General features: G+C 35.4%; 1 protein-coding gene across 1 annotated transcript in view; it reads right to left on the reverse strand.

Annotated features, from left to right (window-relative positions):
* Nucleotides 1-19,632, reverse strand: part of SYNE1 (spectrin repeat containing nuclear envelope protein 1) — a 537,113-nt gene that overhangs the window by 395,603 nt on the left and 121,878 nt on the right. The window contains exons 4-7 of the mRNA XM_072643728.1: nucleotides 18,913-19,008; nucleotides 11,568-11,651; nucleotides 4,166-4,258; nucleotides 2,953-3,131 (exon numbers count right to left, since the gene is read on the reverse strand). Coding sequence (XP_072499829.1) covers nucleotides 2,953-3,131; nucleotides 4,166-4,258; nucleotides 11,568-11,651; nucleotides 18,913-19,008 — 452 coding nt within the window. The remainder of the gene's footprint in view (nucleotides 1-2,952; nucleotides 3,132-4,165; nucleotides 4,259-11,567; nucleotides 11,652-18,912; nucleotides 19,009-19,632) is intronic.

The following is a 19,632-nucleotide window of genomic DNA, read 5'->3' on the forward strand; positions in this document are numbered from 1 at the left end:
ATGGACTCTTAAGACTGTCTCCATTGGGAAGGCCTTCTTGAGTGCAGACTATGTTGGCATAGGCTTTAAGCCCTCAATTTAAATCACTAAATAGTCTATAATGAAACCTCGGAGAAGAACTTCAGCAAAGTCTGTTCAATATAAATCTTAACAGTTCCTCTATGTTACATTCCAAATGGCTAAGAATGTTTTCTTCTTGGGGGCATTTTCTTTTCTTTTTCTTTTTTAAAAAGGTATTCTAAAACTTCTTTTTATATGATTTAGTTTGTTTAAAAACTTTCATGAAAAGATTTCTCTACATTTATGATTATTTCATTCTAAGATTTAGTTTCTAGAATTGATATGAGTGAATCTGCAATTACAAGTTCTAATTTATATTTAGTTTGGTTAAATTATGCAATATATGTAATATTCATAATATATAAAATGTATTTTCTTCTTTTTAGTGTTTCAACAAAGATATTGTGCCTTTTCTGTTATAGCAGGAGTGCTTAACTCTTTTTGTATGCCATGGACCCAATTGGTCATTTGGTGAAACCTACGGACTCCTTTTAAGACTAACATTTTTAAATACATAAAATGGAATACACAATATTACAAAGGAAAGTATATGTTGAAATAATTATAAAAATATATTTTAAAAATGCATACCCCTCACGCTCAGAATCTCTACACTATAATAAGGCATCACAACATTGAGAGACGAGGTACAAATGTCTCACACCATTTCCCCTTTCTTTTGTATTTCCATATATAAGTTATTTATGTATATTCTACTACCATCACCCCAAAACTTGTAAGCTCTTTCAGGGCAGGAATTGTATTTTAATTTTGAATTTTCACCACCTAACAGATAGTAGGCACTTAACAAATACTGTTAAATTTCAGTTTTTGGAAAGGCTGGGAATTACAACATATTTCTACCACTATATTGTTATTCTTACTATTTTCAGATATTTATAGGAACCATAATTTATCTCTACTAATTTATTTACTAATTATTAAAGCAATCTTCCTTCCTCACAGATATTCCATTCCATTTGTAAATTTGATGTGACACATTTACAAAGCAACCACTTACTACAGTGATTCATAGTGATTAATATGCTCTGCATAACAGGCACTTCAAAAATGGGACATATCCCTTTGTTAGAATGATACAATGAAAAAATGCTCAGTCTCCAACAGGAAAGATGCACAGATCAGGTAGAAAAATGCTAACTTGACATCACAAAAATATGAGTGTTGCAGGAGTGACTTAGAACTAATCACATATCATAACTCAGCACATTACTGAAGTCTAACAAAATATGGGAGACAACAGAAAATGAAGAACTTCTCTAACAGCATTAAATTGAAGGTTGGTTTATCTCAAACTGTTGAAATTCTAAAAGCTGTTCCATTTACTTGGTATTCACATAATTTAATGCTGTATGAAGTAATGTACAAAGGCAACACTATTGATTACATATACCATATTAAGACAGATTGGAAAACCATCACAAGACTGTGCAGGCATGGCAGATATATTCCAGTGTCCACTTACCAGGCCCTTCTGCTCCTCCTGCACAGTTAAGATTTAATATGTACATATTAGTAACAGCTAGATTATTATAGATTGGATGAAGCATAAGGTTTTTTAAAATTAGAAACCACCTTAGAGTGTTCATTTCAGAAATAGTTTTTTATGTTAATATGTGCTACAAAAATGTTAGTAACCACAAAATCCAGAAAATTTAACTTCCAATGACAACACATATTTTAAACTTAGATATATTCACATTCCTTTTCATATAATTCATTTGAAATGACGCTTCCAAAACATTCTAAGAATGAAACTCCTTAATGTTCAAAATATTATAACATTATTAATCTAAAACTAGAAAGAACCTTAGTTTCTATTTCATCTAATTCCCTCAGTTTTTAAATGAAGAAACTATAACCCAGAGAGGTTAAGTAGCTTGCCTAAAACACCTAAGTTTTAGGTAACAGAGGCAGGACCCTGATTAAAGAACCAGTGATCTTTCCACTGAATATGTTGCTCAAGTCCCAAATAGAGTGGGTATTTTATTTAAGAAATAATACTGTTCTTAACCTTTAATTGACAGATATAGAAAAGAGGAATTTCAACTACCACAAAATATGATAGAGAACAAGGCATTTTTCTTTTGATAATCTAAATTAAAAAACATCCATTCCACTTGAACCTGAAATAGTTAGACAATTGAACCAAAAATATTTTTTGGTATCTGTTCCTCTTGGGTTATTAGGATGATCAACCAAACTCCTCATTTGATTTTGTTTGTGATGATAACCATTTTAAAATAGTTATTTTTTTTCTAGAGTTCCAGGAGAACTTCAGTCTTTTCTTTTTTTCAAGCATGCAGTCCCGCTATGCCTCCAAAAACACTGATAATAATCAGTGAATCTTCAGCCCCAAAAGCATAAAAATGGGCTTTACAAAGAAATCTACAATCAAAGTAAAAAGAAAACAAAATCATGGGAAGAAAATCCTAGCCAGTGAAAAAGATGATTGAAACAGCAAAGAATTCAGTTTTTTAACAAGCTGAACTTCAGATCATTTGCCTAAAAGGAAGTGAAAATCCTGAAGAGGAGTTAGACAGTTTTGAAGCTATGAATTAATTCTGAAAAGATTCATTGTAAAGACAAAAATATTAGCCACCATGACTTAAAATAGAAGTCATAATCCTTTCTATCAATTAGGAAAATTATAAATTTTAATCCCCTTAATGGTTCTTGTACAAAAAGAAGCATGAAGAAACAGACTTAACTTCTTGTTAAACATCCCCCTTTTCAATAACAAAGCAAAGTGAGCAACAGGAAAGCTCCTCAAACATTTCTTGGATCTTTTGCCTAAATAGGAAAAAACAAAACCCGAGTCATTCTGCTTCCTCTAGGATCAGATTCCAAATGGACTCAGGAGGCACTTACTTTGCTGCTGTGTACTGCACCCACTTTAATAGGGCCTTCTTCGCATTCCCTTGAGCCTTGGTCACCACCTTCCTTTTGTTTGGTGGGCTGGCAGTTTCAGAGCTGAGGACGCTGTCCATAGAAGAGGTACTACTGGACAGCGACTGGAGTTGTGGAAGGTTGCTTGTCAACTCTTCAATCTGTTCATGAATGAACAAAACCAGTTACAGTATAATACTGATACTGTCTTTCCCTGTTGGACATTTTGCATTTGAGTGCTAAATGTGCTGCCAATGAATTCTAAAAGAAATAGAATGAAACAGGATTTTCATTCAATGAACTATAACACAAAACACACTCATAACAGTCTAATAATAACACATTATCTGAAATGGTGAACTATTATAAAATATAGAATTCCAGAGCAGGAAGGCATCCCATGCACCAAATAATCCAACATGACTAATTAAAATGGATGATGCAATGGAGGCCCACAGAAGAAGTAAAGGGATGTGTGCATCATCATTCAGTTTAGCTGGTGACAGACCTAGATGCCACAGTTCATCTCATAACTTTTGCTGTTTCTCATATTATTTTGTACAATTCTAGTTAAAATATGTAATTTATTATACTTGATGAATATCACTGGTATCATTCTTTTTTTTTTTTTTACCTCCAGGTTATCTTGTTTCAGATGTGCATACACATAAAACATATAAGATGTGAGCAAAGTCATTAAGCTTCATATGTGCATTCTTCTGTACTAAATGTTGTTTGGTACAGTGTTTGGGGGGAAGAGGATGAATTATTTCCTCTCTTCCACATCTATAAGAACCCTACTAACTAGTTAAATGATAATCTTCTACTTTGAAGAGAGTTATTTTTTAAAAAGACATTCTCTACTTGTTGCCTTACCTGGCCTCCACTCCCAACCTCCCACCTCCTCTCTCTGTAGAAATTCAACCTTGAACCGGAACAATACTCATCTCAGTTTGCTCCCTTTCCCCTTTCTAATCATTAGTTTGGGGATCATATGTCAGCACACAGTTGGATCTGGGCAGGGGAATAAGTCTTAGGAGGTAGGCATCATTGTCCCAGCCAGAGCAATTTTATTCTGCCATTTTAGGTTATGTTTCTACTAGTTTAGTTCTCAGTTCATAGTATGGAAAAGGCAAAACTATTGCCTCAGTATTTAATAACATAGCAAAATAGTAATGATGTTCTATCTTCATACCTGAAAATATAGAATAATGGTCCAAACCAAACCAAGGACAATAGAAGGTCGGCCATCAGCAATGTCAGTGGAATTTATGTTCACTAGTTTAATCTGTTAAAAAAAATAAAAAGCAGATCATTATCACAAGTCATGGAAAATCATATTTTAATTATTGCCATTACCTTGTAGAGCTTATTAGATAATAATGAAATTTAAGCATGCCTGTGTAATAGTACATAAGTGTGCATTGAACTCATAAAAACATTCAAGTAGACAATCTTGGCTAAATTTTCAGTGACATTCATTGAGTGCATTACAAAAAGATATTTTTATTTTTTAGCATCAAGTATTTGTGAATACTTGCTTAATCAATAGTGAAAAAAATGCAAGATCATGCAAAGAATTACCAACAAAATTTCAGACAGAGAAGATGTAACTCTTTCCCTTCGAATGCTGGCTGGAACCCAAGAACACGGCAAGTGGTTTAAAATGATGCACTTACTTTGGAGTTTGGAATATTATGTAACTTAGGTTCTTTTTTACCTATAAGAAATCAGGAATTAAAGTGCTACAAAGTCTTGTACTAACCGGTGATCCTCTGTACATGGACTGACATGGAAAACAAAGGAAAAAAATGACATACATATTATAAAAAAGCATCATTAATTAGTCAAAGGGAAAATTAGCTAAGTACTATAGAGAGGACTAATCTGAAATGTAGAATTTTTATTTAGTTGGTTTAAAACGTTAATTTTAGAATGGAGAAAAGTAAAAAAAAAGAGGGAGAAATTGTTTTAATCCATATGACATTTGAGACAGACCTCATGTTCATGTAGCCCAGCCCTGTGACTTTAAACCACAATTGTTTTTGTTTTAAAGGAATTGGTGGTTTTAGTGGACTGCAGGCTTAATGAATGAGCAATTAGATGTGGCAGCTAAAAATGGTATGACCATCTAAGGCTCTATTAAGAGGGACAGACATAAATTCCAGGAATGGGAAGGCAATAATTCCACTGCACTATGCTCCTATAGGAATTCATGTGGAGTATTATCTTCATATCTGAGCATCATGATGTGAGAAGGCCATTGATAATCTAGATAGCATCCAAAGGGAGCCAACCAAGATACTAGAAGACCTCAAATTCAAAACACACAGGAACTAGTTGAAAGAATTTGGCAAGTTTAGCTTAGAAAAATAAAAGACAACTGGGCAAGCTAGCTCTCTTCAAATATATGGAAAATTGCCAGTTGGAAGAAGGATTAGATTTGTTTTGTGTGGACCCAGAGGACGGAACCAGGAGCAGGGAGGAAGTAGCAGAGAGGCCAACTTGGGTTTGGTGTCAGGAAAATTTTGCTCTAAAATGTACTGCCCAAAAGTGGAAAGAGCTGCCTCCAAAGGAGGTGAGTTCTCCTTCCTTGAAGGTCTTCAAGCTTAAGCTGGATGACCACTTGTGAAGTATGTTACGGTAAGGATTCCTTTCATGGGTGGGCTGGACTAAAATGGCTCCTAAGGTCCCTTCCAGCTCTCAAATTATGTGATTGTATGATGTCTAAGTCATCCCAACACACAGCTATCCATTTGATTCATGAAGCTCTCTAAAGCACAAAATTTCTCAATCTCCCTTGGTCACTCATTTGCATGTTTTATTATCTTAGTGAATAAAAAGTGTAGCCTTCTATCTACCTAAAATTCCATCAGTTTAATTTAAGCCCTTTTCTTTCTCTGGCACTGGTTTCACACAATCAAAAAATATTTATTGAAATACATGAATATTGAAAATATTGAAAAAATATTGAATAGCTCAGTAAATATAAACTTTCTCATAAGTAGATATATGTACATATATTGAAATATTAGAAACAATCAGATGAAGTCTTCAAAAGTTTAGAAACATAAATTGTCATCCTTTCATCTTTTATACATAAGTTTTTGAGATTCTCAAGGGTGATCTTATTTCTTGGGCACTTACTGGAGTACAGGAAATACAACAAACACCCAATACTTTGAATGAATGCTAAATCAATAATCCTGATGGCTTTAGCCATTCCTCACAGATTCAATCTTGGATCATCTTAATGAATTATTTGTCTTCTGATCATTCTCCAGCTTCACTTTTCATATTCTTTTTTTAATAGGCACTGAAAACACTTCAATTTGATCATTGTAGAAAACAAAGGAATGTGTAATGTCTGTTCTTTTGTACTGTCTTCCTTATTAATAATTTTCAGTATCAAGTTAGTTTTGTCCAATGCCAACCTCCTCCCCTAATCTGAATTACATTAATAACTGATAATCAGTCTACAGTCACTTTATAGATGATATTTTTCCAGTATATTTGTGCATAGTAAGCAAGGATATAGTATTAAAGTAGACTCTTACTGTTAAGGGAAATTATTTGCTAATATTTAGTCCATGACAAGTTTCCCACCCTGAACTCCCTCCCTATTTTAATACTTAAAATGTACAAAGCAATTCTTTTCCCTATGCCAAGGGAGTGTGTGAGGGCATGAGCCAAGACTAATTAACCCATATACCAAGAAGTGACTAGAGTTTGTAGATGAGTCAGGAAAAGGTACATAAGGCTTACTGACTTAATAGTATATCTGTTATATCTATTCCGCCACAGAACTGGGTATCAGAGTCTCAGAAATAGGATTTCAGCGATCTAAGAAGGGCTGGTTTGAATATGACAAAGGGGGAACATTCAGTAGAAACACAAGTGACTTGTTAGAGATATCTATTTCTGTATTTTCAATGCTATATGCTTAATATCCTTAGTCCAATTTGTCCCATCTATCTAATCAATTGTTCAGTGTTGTCTTCCCTACTACAACTTGTCTTGATTCATCCTGTTCTCTCTTCTCTTTTACTTACAGCCTTAGTTCAAGTTCTCACAATGTTTCACCTGGACTGTTAGAATAGCCTTCTGATGGTCTCCCTACCTCGTGTCTCCCCATTTCAAATCATCTTCTCTATTCACATACTAAAGTAATTTTCCTAAAACATAGCTCTGACCATGTCATTCACTCTACTCAATAAACTCTAATGGATTCCTATTGACTCTTGAATCATATACAAATTCCTGTTTGTCTTTTAAAACCCTTAACAACCTGGCCCCAACCTAGCTTTCCAATATTACCATCCTTCTTGCACTATTTAGTCATCTCAAATTGGATGGATTATAGCCATCTTAAACTCAACATGTCCAAATCAGAATTCATTATCTTTCCTCATACGCCTACCCTTTCCCCTCCAAGTGTTCCTATTGGTGCAGAGACCAATGCCATTCTCCTAGTATCCCAGTCTCACAACCTAAGTGTCATCCTCAGCTCTTCACTGTCTCTCATCCTCCCATATCTGATCTGTTGTCAAGATTTTTCTCTTCAGCATTTATAATATATCTCATATCTATCACCTTCTTTCCTTTGATACTGACACCAACCTTGCAGGTCCTTCATGCTTAGCCTCTTTCAACAGCCTGCTGGTGAGCTTGCCTACCTCAGATCACTCCCCAGTCCTCTCTGTCCTCCATTCAGCTACCAGTGATTATCCTAAAAAGCATTTCTAGCCATATTACTTCCCCTACCCCATAAAATCCAGTGACTCCCTATCATCTTTGGGATTGAAGATATAATCCTCTATTTGGTATTCAAAGACCTTCATAATCTAGCTCCCTCCTACTTCTTCAGTCTTCTTATACCTTACTCCCCAACACATATAAAAAGCCTCTTTGCTGTTCCTGAGCAAGACTTTCCATCTCTCCACTCCAGGTATTTTCTCTTGTTGTCCCTCATGATTTGAATGTTCTTCATCCTCATCTCTGCTTTCTGGTTCCCTTAGCTGTTTTTTAATTCCCAACTAAAATCCTATCTTCTACAGGTGTGTGTGTGTTCGTCCTTCATTGCCGAAGAAGACCATGCCATCAGAGAAATGATGACATGACTTGTACTTGACTTTGTTTTGAGTGAGGGAGGGCTGCACAGGTCACCAGCCTCACTTCTCCTCCAGAGCCATCTGAATTCAGTGACCAGATATTCATCAGGATGACTGGAGATGACCCAGGATGAGGCAGTTAAGGGACTTGCCCAAGGTCACACAGCTAGTGAATGTCAAGGGTCTGAGGTGGGATTTGAACTCAGGTCCTCCTGACTCCTGCACTGGTGCTCTGTCCACTGCACCATCTAGTTGCCCATCTTCTACAGGAAGCTTTTCCCAAACCCTCTTAATTCTAGTCCCTTCTTCCTATTAATTATTTTGTATTTGTCCTGTATATAGGTTGTTTGTCCATATTCATTTGCTTGCTGTCTCTCCTAGTAGATTGTGAGCTCCCTGAAAGCAGGGTCTACTTCTTGGTTGTTTTTGTATACCTAAAACTTAGCATAGTGCCTGGAACAATGAAAACAATAAATAAATGCTTATTTACTGACTGGCTGACATTTATTCAACCAATGAATTTTGTTGGAATTTCCAAGTTTTAGAAGAAACCCTACTGGAAATTTTGGTCCAATTAAATCTATTTAAAAGGAACACAATTTCACTAAAAATTATTCTACTCTTATGAAGTATCAAGCATTTCCAATAATATGCCAATCTTCATCTCCCTGCTCCAAGATGTCCTTTAAAAAGAGGCACTTAATTAAAAACATTTTATTTTGATTCTTCATGTGACCCACCCATTGATAGAAATAGAGAAGGCGATGAAGGTGGAGTATTTAATCTATTAATAAGATAGACATACAAACCCATTGCATTAGAAGGGATCTATGAAGAGTCTGAATGAAAAAGAGGGCATTGTCTTTACTTTAAGATTTTATCTTTTGCTCAAAGACTGGAATAAAATGGTTATTTGAGGAAGCTAGGGGAAATAGGGGAAAGGGCATTAGACCTGGAGATATTTTTGTGGTTGAGTCATTTCAATCATATCCAACTCTTTGTGATCCCTTTAGGAATTTTCTTGGCAAAAATGCTGGAGTGATTTGCCACTTTCGTCTCCATCTCTTTTACAGATGAGGAAACTGAGGCAAACAGGGTCAAGGCACTTGTCCAGGGTAACAGCTACTAAGTACTTGTCTGAGGCTCTATTTGAACTTATGAAGATGACTCTTCTTGATTCCACGCCCTGTGCTCAAATGGCTGTGCCAAATGACCTGAATTCAAATCCTGCCTAAGGTACTTCCTACTCTGTGACTTCCAGCTGTGTGACCCTGGACAATTCACTTCTTATCCTTGAGCCTAGGTTATTATATCTGCAAAATGAAAATAAGAATAGCACAGTATCTCAAACGAGATAGCATATATAAAGCACACTGTAAACTTTAAGGGGTTATATAAATGCAAGTTATTTTTACATTTGAAATAAATCTTTGAGCACATAAAAAGGAACTGACATTATAGATATACAGATATATAGCTCATTTTGAGCATGCAAGTAAACAATGGAATGGGGAATGTCATGGAATGAAAAACAGTCATAGAGATTGAACTCATTGAGGGCTCCAGAACGTAATGCTCTCACAGTTTCTCAGAATATGTATAATACAAATGGAATAATTAAATGAACTTTAGAATCAAATATTAAATCTTAAAATATGCTTCCAAATACAGAATTAGGTGGAAAAATTCATTGAAAATATAGTAAAGGGAGAACAGGACTTTCAAGAAGATATAAGGAAGAAAACTAAGCAATGTTTTAGGAGAAATGGATGAAAAAAGCCCACAGAAATTGTTTTCCTCCTTACAGTCAAATATTCAGTAAAACTGTAAGAACAAGAAATGAAAGGAATCAAATATGAGGAGGACAAAATGTAAATCAAATAGATATTTTCCTTTGAATTTAGAACAGCTAAGGCACTTTGGGAGATCAGAAGCTGGAAGAAAGTAGTGTGAAACTGTTGCCAGCCGAGGCCCCAGATGCAATACTTCATATCCAGTGGTAAAATGCAAAAACAAAGCAACAACAACAAAAAATCCATATTCCTCTAGAATTAATGAACTTGACCTACTTTCAGTAAAAGAAAAAAATGTTTTCTTTTATTCCTAAGGATTGCTCTTTGAAAATGTACCTTGAGAATACTGATTTTTCTGGCAGCAAAGTGAATATTTCTCAGAGGTACAGGCAATAGCTCTCCTAAGTCAGTGGTATTAAAAATATCCACATCACCAAAAATCTCATAGAGTAACTAATGATAAAATCTTTAATATTAAATCTTCCCACATAATCATTATTAGTATTATGGAATTTGGAGCTCGAAAGGATTTTAAAATGACAGCTTCATCAACTCTCAGTATGTAAATAAGGAAACTGAGGCCCAGATATGCCCATTAATCAACTAAACCAAAGTGACACTGGTGGTTAAACAGCAGAGCTAATATTCAGCTATTGTGACTCTGAATCCAGTGGTCTTTCTGCTGTACAATGTCTCAGAAGACTTATGTTATAGCAGCATATGGTTCATTAGACTTCAAGAAAGAGTAGGAAAACCACCATGTTTTAAATATCCAGATCAACATTGCCCCTTTCTCAGTCAAAAGATTCTGGAGGGGGGGATGAATTGGTGAGGTGGTTTCAAAATGTATGGAGATGGGAGACCACTGACCAATATGACACATGGAGAATTATTTTCTTCCTGTGTAATCTGTATGTTACAGAGAGACACTTGAATTTTAAAAAATCACAAAATTACCGCAGCAGCTATCTAGACCAACCCATACGTGAAAAGAATCCCCACTATAATATATCCAATAAGTGATCATTCTGCCTCTGCTCGAAAACCTTCAAGGAGAGACACTCCATCATCTCTAACGACATCTTTTTCCTGATATTAAGCCCATATTGACCCCTACATATTCCACCCACTGTTTTGGCTAAGATTTCTCACACTGAACAGAAAAAAGTCTCATTACTTCTTGACATGACCGTCTTTCAAATATTTGGAGGCAGCTATCACATTCCCCTTCTTATAGATCCCAACCCTTCTTATAGAAAGGCTAAGCATGAAACAATCCTCCTACAAAATATCTTATTAATGGAGACCCAATCACTATCATTGCAATAAGTCTCAGTAGCTTTTGAAGTAACCATCTGTACAACTACTTTTTTATATATTTGCCTAGCAGCACATCTTAGCAAGTAAAAGAGATCATTGATTATTTTAGTTGGCTCCCAAATTGGGAAAACCAAAAAGATTAACTGATGCTTCAATATTAAGCTCAGTATTTGCCACCATCATTATTTATCATCATCATTTTGTTATTTGACTTATATAACAGTTTCTTGTAGTGTTTTCATTTCTAATAATGTTCAGTGTCAATTTTGATAAATTGGGTTTTTTGGTTCCAAATATTCTAATATTCAAAAAAAGCAATTGTAAACAAAAACAAAAAAAAACCCAGTGATTTCTTTCCCCATTACCTACTTACCCTCCTTCCTTCAAGAAACTTAAGGGCAGTACCAATGTTAGCCACTGAGTGAATTCTTTTCATGTGGCGTCCTTGCTCACATGGCTGAAAAAGAATACAAATCAAAAGATCACAATCTATTATTATTTGCTGCCTGGTTCCATTTTCTGTTTATAGAACTCCCTTTAACATATAAACAAGATGCACAAATACCTATTATCCAGAAAACTGAAATTAGCAATACATAATACACTATAGAAAGCATATCTTTTGTAGTTGTTGTTCAACCGTTTAAGTTGTGCTTGACTTTGTCACCCCATTTAAGATTTTCTTGGCAGAGATAATGGAGTGGTTTGCATTTTCTTCTACAGCTCATTTTATAGATGAGGAATGGGGTCAAACAGGGTTAAGTGATTTATCCAGGTTCATATACCTAGTAAGTGTCTGAGGCCAGATATGAACTCAGGAAGATGACTTCTTCCTGACTTCAGGCTCGGCACTACATCCAATGGGACACCTAGCTGCCACAGAAAGCATACCTACAATCATTTTTTTTCACCCAAGCCAACATCTAAGTATCATGACAATATAAGGATCAAAAATATACCTGGAAGTCAGATATATAGACAGTGCTAAAGTTGAGTCCAAAAAAGAACTGGGTTCAAATCTTGCCTCTAACTCCAGTTTTATGACCCTAAGCAAGACACTCAGCCACTCCCATACTCAGTTTCTTCATTCATACAATAAGAGAGTTGACCTAGATGGCCTTTAAAGTCCCTTCTAGCTCTATATCTGAGATTCTATGACCCTAAAATGTGCTGCACATAGAGCCAGGAGGCCTGAGCTCAAGTCCAGGTTCTGACCTTAGCAAGTCACTTGACTTCTCCCTTAGTTTCATTTTCCCAATCCAGCATGGGGATAATACTTGTATCATGTGCCTCCTGGGGCTGTTATGTGGAAAACATTATTTAAGCCTTATTGTTATTACTATAGAATATGACATTAATCAGCCAAGGATTAGAAGGTCACAGATTTGGCGCTGGAAGGGTTCTTAGAGGGCATCTAGCCACCTAATCAAACCTCCTCATTTTATTAATGAGGAAACTGATTGTGAGATAGGTTAAGAGACTAGCCCAGGATCACATAATAGGGAAGTATGTGAGGCAGGATTTAAACTCAGATCATGCAGACTAGAAGTTCAGTACTCTCTCTACTGTGCTCTGCTAATTTCCTTTTGGCCTCCTGGCATAAACATCATTAGTACACTTGGTTAATAAGGTTCCAGCTCAGTGTCATTCATTTTAATTGTGAAATAGAAAGGTATTTTTGCAATATTGTCTATTATTAGAAACTTTTTAAAAATTATGTTAGAAACAAAGACTAGCTATGTGACCCTGGGCTAGTGGGCTAGTCATTTTCCCTCTCTCAGACTCAGTTTCTGGAAAATGATCAGGTTAGTTTGATTCAGTGGTCTTTAAGATGCCTTCTATCTCTAAACTGATGATTCTGTAATAAGATCTGAATTCTATTGCATTTTCAGGCAACAATGTGACCATATCCCACAGGATGTTAACAAGCAATTTTTTTCCCTTTACAAGCTAACTTTTCCCAGAAGCAAAAGAAAATGGTCAGATAATATATTTTATTACTGCGTTTCAAGATGACCCCATCCTGTCTTTTAAATAAATAAAGAAGCATTTATTGAGCCCAAACACTATGTGGAATGTTGGAGATGTAAATGCAACAGACATTATTTGCCCCGAGGAAACTTTCTCTACAATGAGGAGATAACACATTTAGTAGGGAGGCAAGGCCAAAGACAGAGGTTTTGGTCTGGGAAATCATAGAGATGGTGAGTAAAACATTAGGGCAATCATTTACATGTCTTGCTCCAGTGCGGATTTGATTATAGTTCTCACAGTAAGAGGAAGTAACAAAGAGGTAGAAATATGGTGTTTTGGGGTGAAGATGAGTCATTCAAGTAAGTCAAGGGGTCAGTGGCTTAGCTTTTCCAAGTCATGGTCTCTTGGATCTAGCTCAGAGGATGGAGCAGCAGCAGTTGGAGTTGCAAGTTGGAAAATGGGCAGGACAAAAATGAGAATATATGGGCTTAGGAATGTGTTCCTATTCATAGAAAGCATTTATTTACATAGAGTTTGAGGGTTTGCCAAGCACTTTACATTTACTATTTCATTTTATCATCACAACTCTGTGAGGCAGATGCTACTATTATCATCATTTTGCAGATGAAGAAATTGATGATATGAGGCTGTCAATTACCCAGGGTCATAGTGCTTGAGTATATCTGAGTCAGGATTCAAACTAATGACTTCCAGACTTCAAGTCAAGCACTCTATCCACAATACCACTTAGTCAGTTAAACAGTTAGTTAATGAATCTTCAAAATTTAGGAGCCCAAAGGAATTAGTGAAGAGGGAAAATGGCCAATTGTATCAGATAGTAGTGAGAGACAAGGAAGAGATAAGGAGTTGAAGGAGGAAGGTTGGGTCCTCTATTCAAACAGGACTTCTTACTCTTCATACACTCTCTTTCTCTATGCCTTGTCTTAATTACACTGCTTCCTATATTAGAATATCTTATTTTAGAATATTAGAATTTGGTCTATTAGAATATCTTATTTCCCTCAAGAATCAGCTCAAACACTAACTTCCACATGAAGTTTTCCTGATTCTTTTTGAACTACCACCCCAAGAAAACTCTTAGTACCTCCACTATTAAAATTATCTTGTATTTATTTTTTATTTATTCCATAAACATGTATATGCATATACAAATTATCTCTTTTGATAAAATGTAATCCTCTTGAGGACAGGGACAGTATCATTTTGGGTTCTGCATCCCCAGGGGCTAGGGAAAGAAAGAAATTTAGCACTTAAGACTTCTTTTGGGTCACTGTAAATGCATTGCTCTTTTCACTAAAAGGGTTACTAACCCATTTCCAACCTATAATAATTGGGTTTCTTGGATGACAGTATGAACAACTAAACTTAATATTTAGTTACCAGGAATAGATGTAGGATATCATTTCTATGTGGGGAACTAGTAGTTTGTAAATTTCCTCCACTAACTTAGATGACACCTAAATCAAAAGTAGTCTATATCATAGTGGTCCTTCTCTTCCCTTCAGGAGTTGGGATTCTATCAAATTCACAGGATAGACTCTTACCCTTAACTTAGAGGGACTGTTTAAAAGGCAGCTCTTAGACCAATATAGCAAATTGTTATTTTAACCAGATGCATTTCTTGTTCTAGGCCAATATAGCAAATTGTTATTTTAACCAGATGCATTTCTTGTTCTAGGCCAATATAGCAAATTGTTATTTTAACCAGATACATTTCTTGTTCTAGAACCTACAAATCATGTAAAATGTGCCATTTTCCTTATGCTCAGATCTTCTCTAACATAACCACCTCATCATTAGAAAGGAAAAGCCAATAAGAACACAGACTACGCATTAAACAATCCTTCAACCATTTTTGTCAATGTAGAGTCATTTTTAATAACCATCCCAAGCAGAAAATTCAATTTTTCCTTTGAATATCTTCTCAGTCACAGAAAATACATTCTAAATTCTGTGAGAAGTAGGCTCAGCAAAACCAACTCAGATACTCTGAAGCTTTCTACATTTGAGCCTTCTTTCTCCTCTGAAGTTTTAAATCACTTCAGACACCCTATGTCATCTGAGGGCAACGGCTTTGGTTTTCAGCTTTCACCTGTACCTTCCTTGTGGTACCCCCCATGAATGTATCAGGTACTAAAGATAGCCATACCATGTATGGTTTATTTCCCTTATTGGAAGATACGTTCTTTAAAGGTAAGGAATATGGCTCTGCCATCTTTGCAACGCCTTCAGAGCAGTACATTATAGACATTAAATAATTTGTACGAGTGACCAATAGCCACAGTTACAGAGGCTGCCCTTGACTCTAATATTTCGCTGATTTTCTGAAAGATGTTCAATAAAAAGAAATGAACAAAAATAAAAAACAATATCCTTAATACTCATGGAGATGCCTTAGAGGTACATACTTTCTATTCTTTGACCAATGGGAAGAGGGCAAAGAGCATCTAGGCAGATATGATTCCCTCCTCTCTGAAAAATCATCAGTTTCCTCTGATAGAGATAAAATATAAAAGCCCTGGAGTCAGGAAGGCCCTGGTTCACACTGTGCCTGTGACACTTAACTGGCAATATAACCTTATGTCAGTGCCTCAAGCAACTCTCTTCTAAGTCTGAGGTTCTGAGTTGTAATGCAAGTGCTGTTTTAAACTAATAAATGGAATTTTCTTACTAGGAGATCCCCAGGTCAGTGAATTCGTAGGTCCAATCCAAACAAATTAATGGAAAATGTATAACATTCTTTAGCAATCCAGTTCTTATACTAGCAAACAGAAAACCCAATTCGATTTCCTTATGTGCTGAGAATATCTAATATTAAAACAACAATAAAAATGGAAAATGCTTTCAGAAGTTGCAGACAAATTTACAGATGATCAATTTATAATGTGTTATTAAGAGGAACTACGATACTGGCAGGTATATTCTATTGTATCACAACTGAGGTCAAGGACATCCACGTCTTTCCATACTATATCCCCTGGTGCTGTGTCAGGTAAAGAGCAATGGAGTGGATGGACAGTGGAGCTGACCCAGTACAGTGATTCTTAGGTTCTTATGTTCCTAAAATAGCTCTACCCACCAGATAATTATGTAACAATTAAAAATATATAATTTTGAATTAACGATGAAATTTTAATGTTTCTAAGTGAAATGTCCTCCCTCATGAGTAGCCTTTGGGAATAAAAAGGGGGAGGCACTTGGAAAGGATATCTCAGATAGTGTATTTTTATTCAGAGGTCAGCCGAAAAAAGAGCCGGATGCAAAAACTCCTATCAGCTCCTTTATCTCTTCCAATTGTACTATCTCCCTTTTGGCTTTAAACCTTACTGCTCTTCCTCAGTAATTATAAAAATTCACACAAAAGGATGAACTCATAAAATGTAGACAAACAAGAAAAGTTAAAGCTGCACTATGAAGTTTTATTTTAGATAATTTAATAATTTCAGTTTGGATAAACCAGACTCTTGAAATATGCAAAGAAAATAATTCCATACTTTGTAATGTTGTATCCACAGTTTTTGGATCCAGCATGAGAAGACTTAGGTTCTGTATTAGAATAAGACACTAATTGTAAGTGTGACCTTTGTCAGGTCACTTGAACACCTCATCTATAAAATGAGGAAGTTCGAGGAAGGTGGTTTGTAAAGTCCCCTCCAGCTCTAAAAGCCTCTTATTTTAACAGAATGCCTTAAATAGGAAAGGGATTGATTCTACTGGAAGGCAAGATCCTAATTCAAGCAATGTTTATTTTTCAGATTGGATTGCTTAAGCAAAACAAGATCACATTACATGTCTGACAACTTTTGTACCCAAATCATGCTATTGGCCTCATACTGGAACTGACAACAAAATCTAACAAATGGAGAATATGAAGCAGAAATGGTTTGGTATTCAAGTAGAGCTTGAAAACATTAAAAAAATTACAATAAAGTTTCAATTTTTCAATTGATTTCTATACTTACTATCAACATCTTGGGATCAAAGTATTACAGATTTAAAGAAGGAAACAACCGATGTGTTTATAGAATATAAAGTGCTGCATAAACTATTATTACTGTTACCTTGGAAAATCATTTCGATGAGACTGTTTACAAATAGGAGAAGATGATTTGGAGAAGTGGTCCTTAACTGATGAATTTGAGCAGTCAGTTGTAGAGTCAGAAGAGAATTATATTGGGAGTCAGAGACTTCAGTTTGAGTTTTGATCTGTCACTTACTATCTGTGTCACTTTGGAAAAGTTACTACCCCTCTCTGGGACTCACTTTCTTCATCTAAGGTTGCTTCTTTCCTTAAATCTGTAGTCCTCTGATCCCAAGATTTTGATAACGACAATAGCTAGCATTTATATAACATTTTAAAGTTCAAAAAGTTATATGTGCATGCATGTGTGTGTATGTGTCACATACATGTTATTTCATTTGAGCCTTACAAAAACCCTGAGAGATAGGTGCTATTATTACCGCATTCTACAGCTGAGGAAATTGAGGCTAATTAGAAAGCTTAGTAGCTTGCCCAAGGTAAGAAAACTAGTGCATATCTGAGGTAGGATTTTAACTCAGATTTTCCTGCTTACTTCCCAATGTCCCACCTAGCTGTGTGTGTGTGTGTGTGTGTGTGTGTGTGTGTGTGTGTGTGTGAAATCTCATTTAACCACCAAAGTAAAAGTACCTATATTGTTCAAGCAAAAAAAATACTTTTATAAATAAATTATGTGGATAATTATGGTCATGTAATTGTGGCTAGATAAACAAGAATAAAAATCAGAAAAAGAATTCCCAACCTGGGATTTAGTTTCTCCATTCTGTATAATAGGTTAAGGATTATCTCCTCAATCTTTTTGTCCAAGTAATAAGAATATTATTTACATAGAGTTTGTAAACATAAATTATCCACTTCTCTATAGCATTGAAATCAATAAACCTAAGGAAAGCAAAGAAATCTATTTTTTCAAATATACTCCAAAAGGGGAGTTTTTTATGTCCTTATTGTCAATACTCTGATGTTGATTGACTCAGTGGCTCCCATAAGACAAACTACTTTTGAACAAACTGTCCTTTTCATTGGTAGTGATCGATGCTGCTGCTGTGTAAATACAAATATGAAAAATGCCATATTCATCATGAATACTAGCATTACACTCAGTGAAGTTTTTCAGCTTGTGTAAAAATACAAGGGTAATATATTCTGGAATCTCAAAGAAAACATACATTCATGCACATATATATGCATACATATATATAATGAATGTGTATTTGCATGCATACACACATCTATCCATCAATCTCAGTATCAAAATCTCAAAGATACTATATGCATATATATATGTATGCATCTATCTACTTATCTATCAATCTATCATCTAGCTAGCTACATTGCCTATTCAACTATCTTCCTATCATCCACCTGTCTATCTCTCTATGTATTCCTAATCTCATATCACAGATAAGTTTATTTCAAGCTCTTCCCATGCTTGTGAGTTCTGTGACTTCATGAAGTTGTAGAAACTGAAGGTGTCATAAGGTAGAACTTGGTGCTGAACTGCTTATGTTACACAAGTTTTACCTCATGCAATCTCAAAGCACTTAAAACTAGACAAACTTTAAGACAGAAGAAGCTCAAGCTAGGCTTAAAGAATCATCTAACACATCTGATCAAAAGTGTTTTTTTTTTTTAATGTTGTTGTTATTTGCTAGAGTCAAAGAGGAAAAAACCAACCACTTACCAGTTTTTGCCCTGATAGAACCTCCAGGAGGGCCAGTAGCTTAACCCCATCTTTCATGTCTTCAAAAAGATCATCCACCACCATTGGGGGGTTCCGCTGGGGGAAAATTTTTTTAAAAAATTATTAACATTTTGAAGAGTCAATATTTCCCAACCAATTTCACTGAAAGCTATAAAAGACATAGGTAGTATAACTTTGTATTATATTTTTAGTAGACAATTAAAAACATATGAACAGCTCCAGAGATAAGATAGTAACTCCTAAGATACTAAAATAATAAGAGAAAGAACTAGGATTCATTCAATAAAACTTGTATGGAAGGTGGTTTGTGAAAAAATATGAACAAAGACTACATCACGCTAGGATCATAGCTTTAATGCTAGGAGGTACTTTGGAGATCATCTAGGCCATCCCCCTCAACCTAGAAATGAAAAAACAAACAAACATCCAAGGCCTAGAGAAGTTAAATGACTTGTTCTAAGGTCACAACTTTACCCAGGTAACAAATAGATATAGGCATTGCCTTGGCATTTTATTCTGCCATTCAATGAAGGGTCAAATCATAAATCCAGAAAAAAACTGAAAATTAGGTCAATTATATTCTGGCTACTGGACTAATTCCTATCAAGAGGAATTTCCCATGAAACACCTTTTGAGGCACATTGGATTAAATAATTTGATCTATCCTATAGTTAACACAAACTATGAGTTGCCATATAG

Source organism: Notamacropus eugenii, chromosome 2 (genome assembly GCF_028372415.1).
Source record: "Notamacropus eugenii isolate mMacEug1 chromosome 2, mMacEug1.pri_v2, whole genome shotgun sequence".
NCBI classification, from domain to species: domain Eukaryota; kingdom Metazoa; phylum Chordata; class Mammalia; order Diprotodontia; family Macropodidae; genus Notamacropus; species Notamacropus eugenii.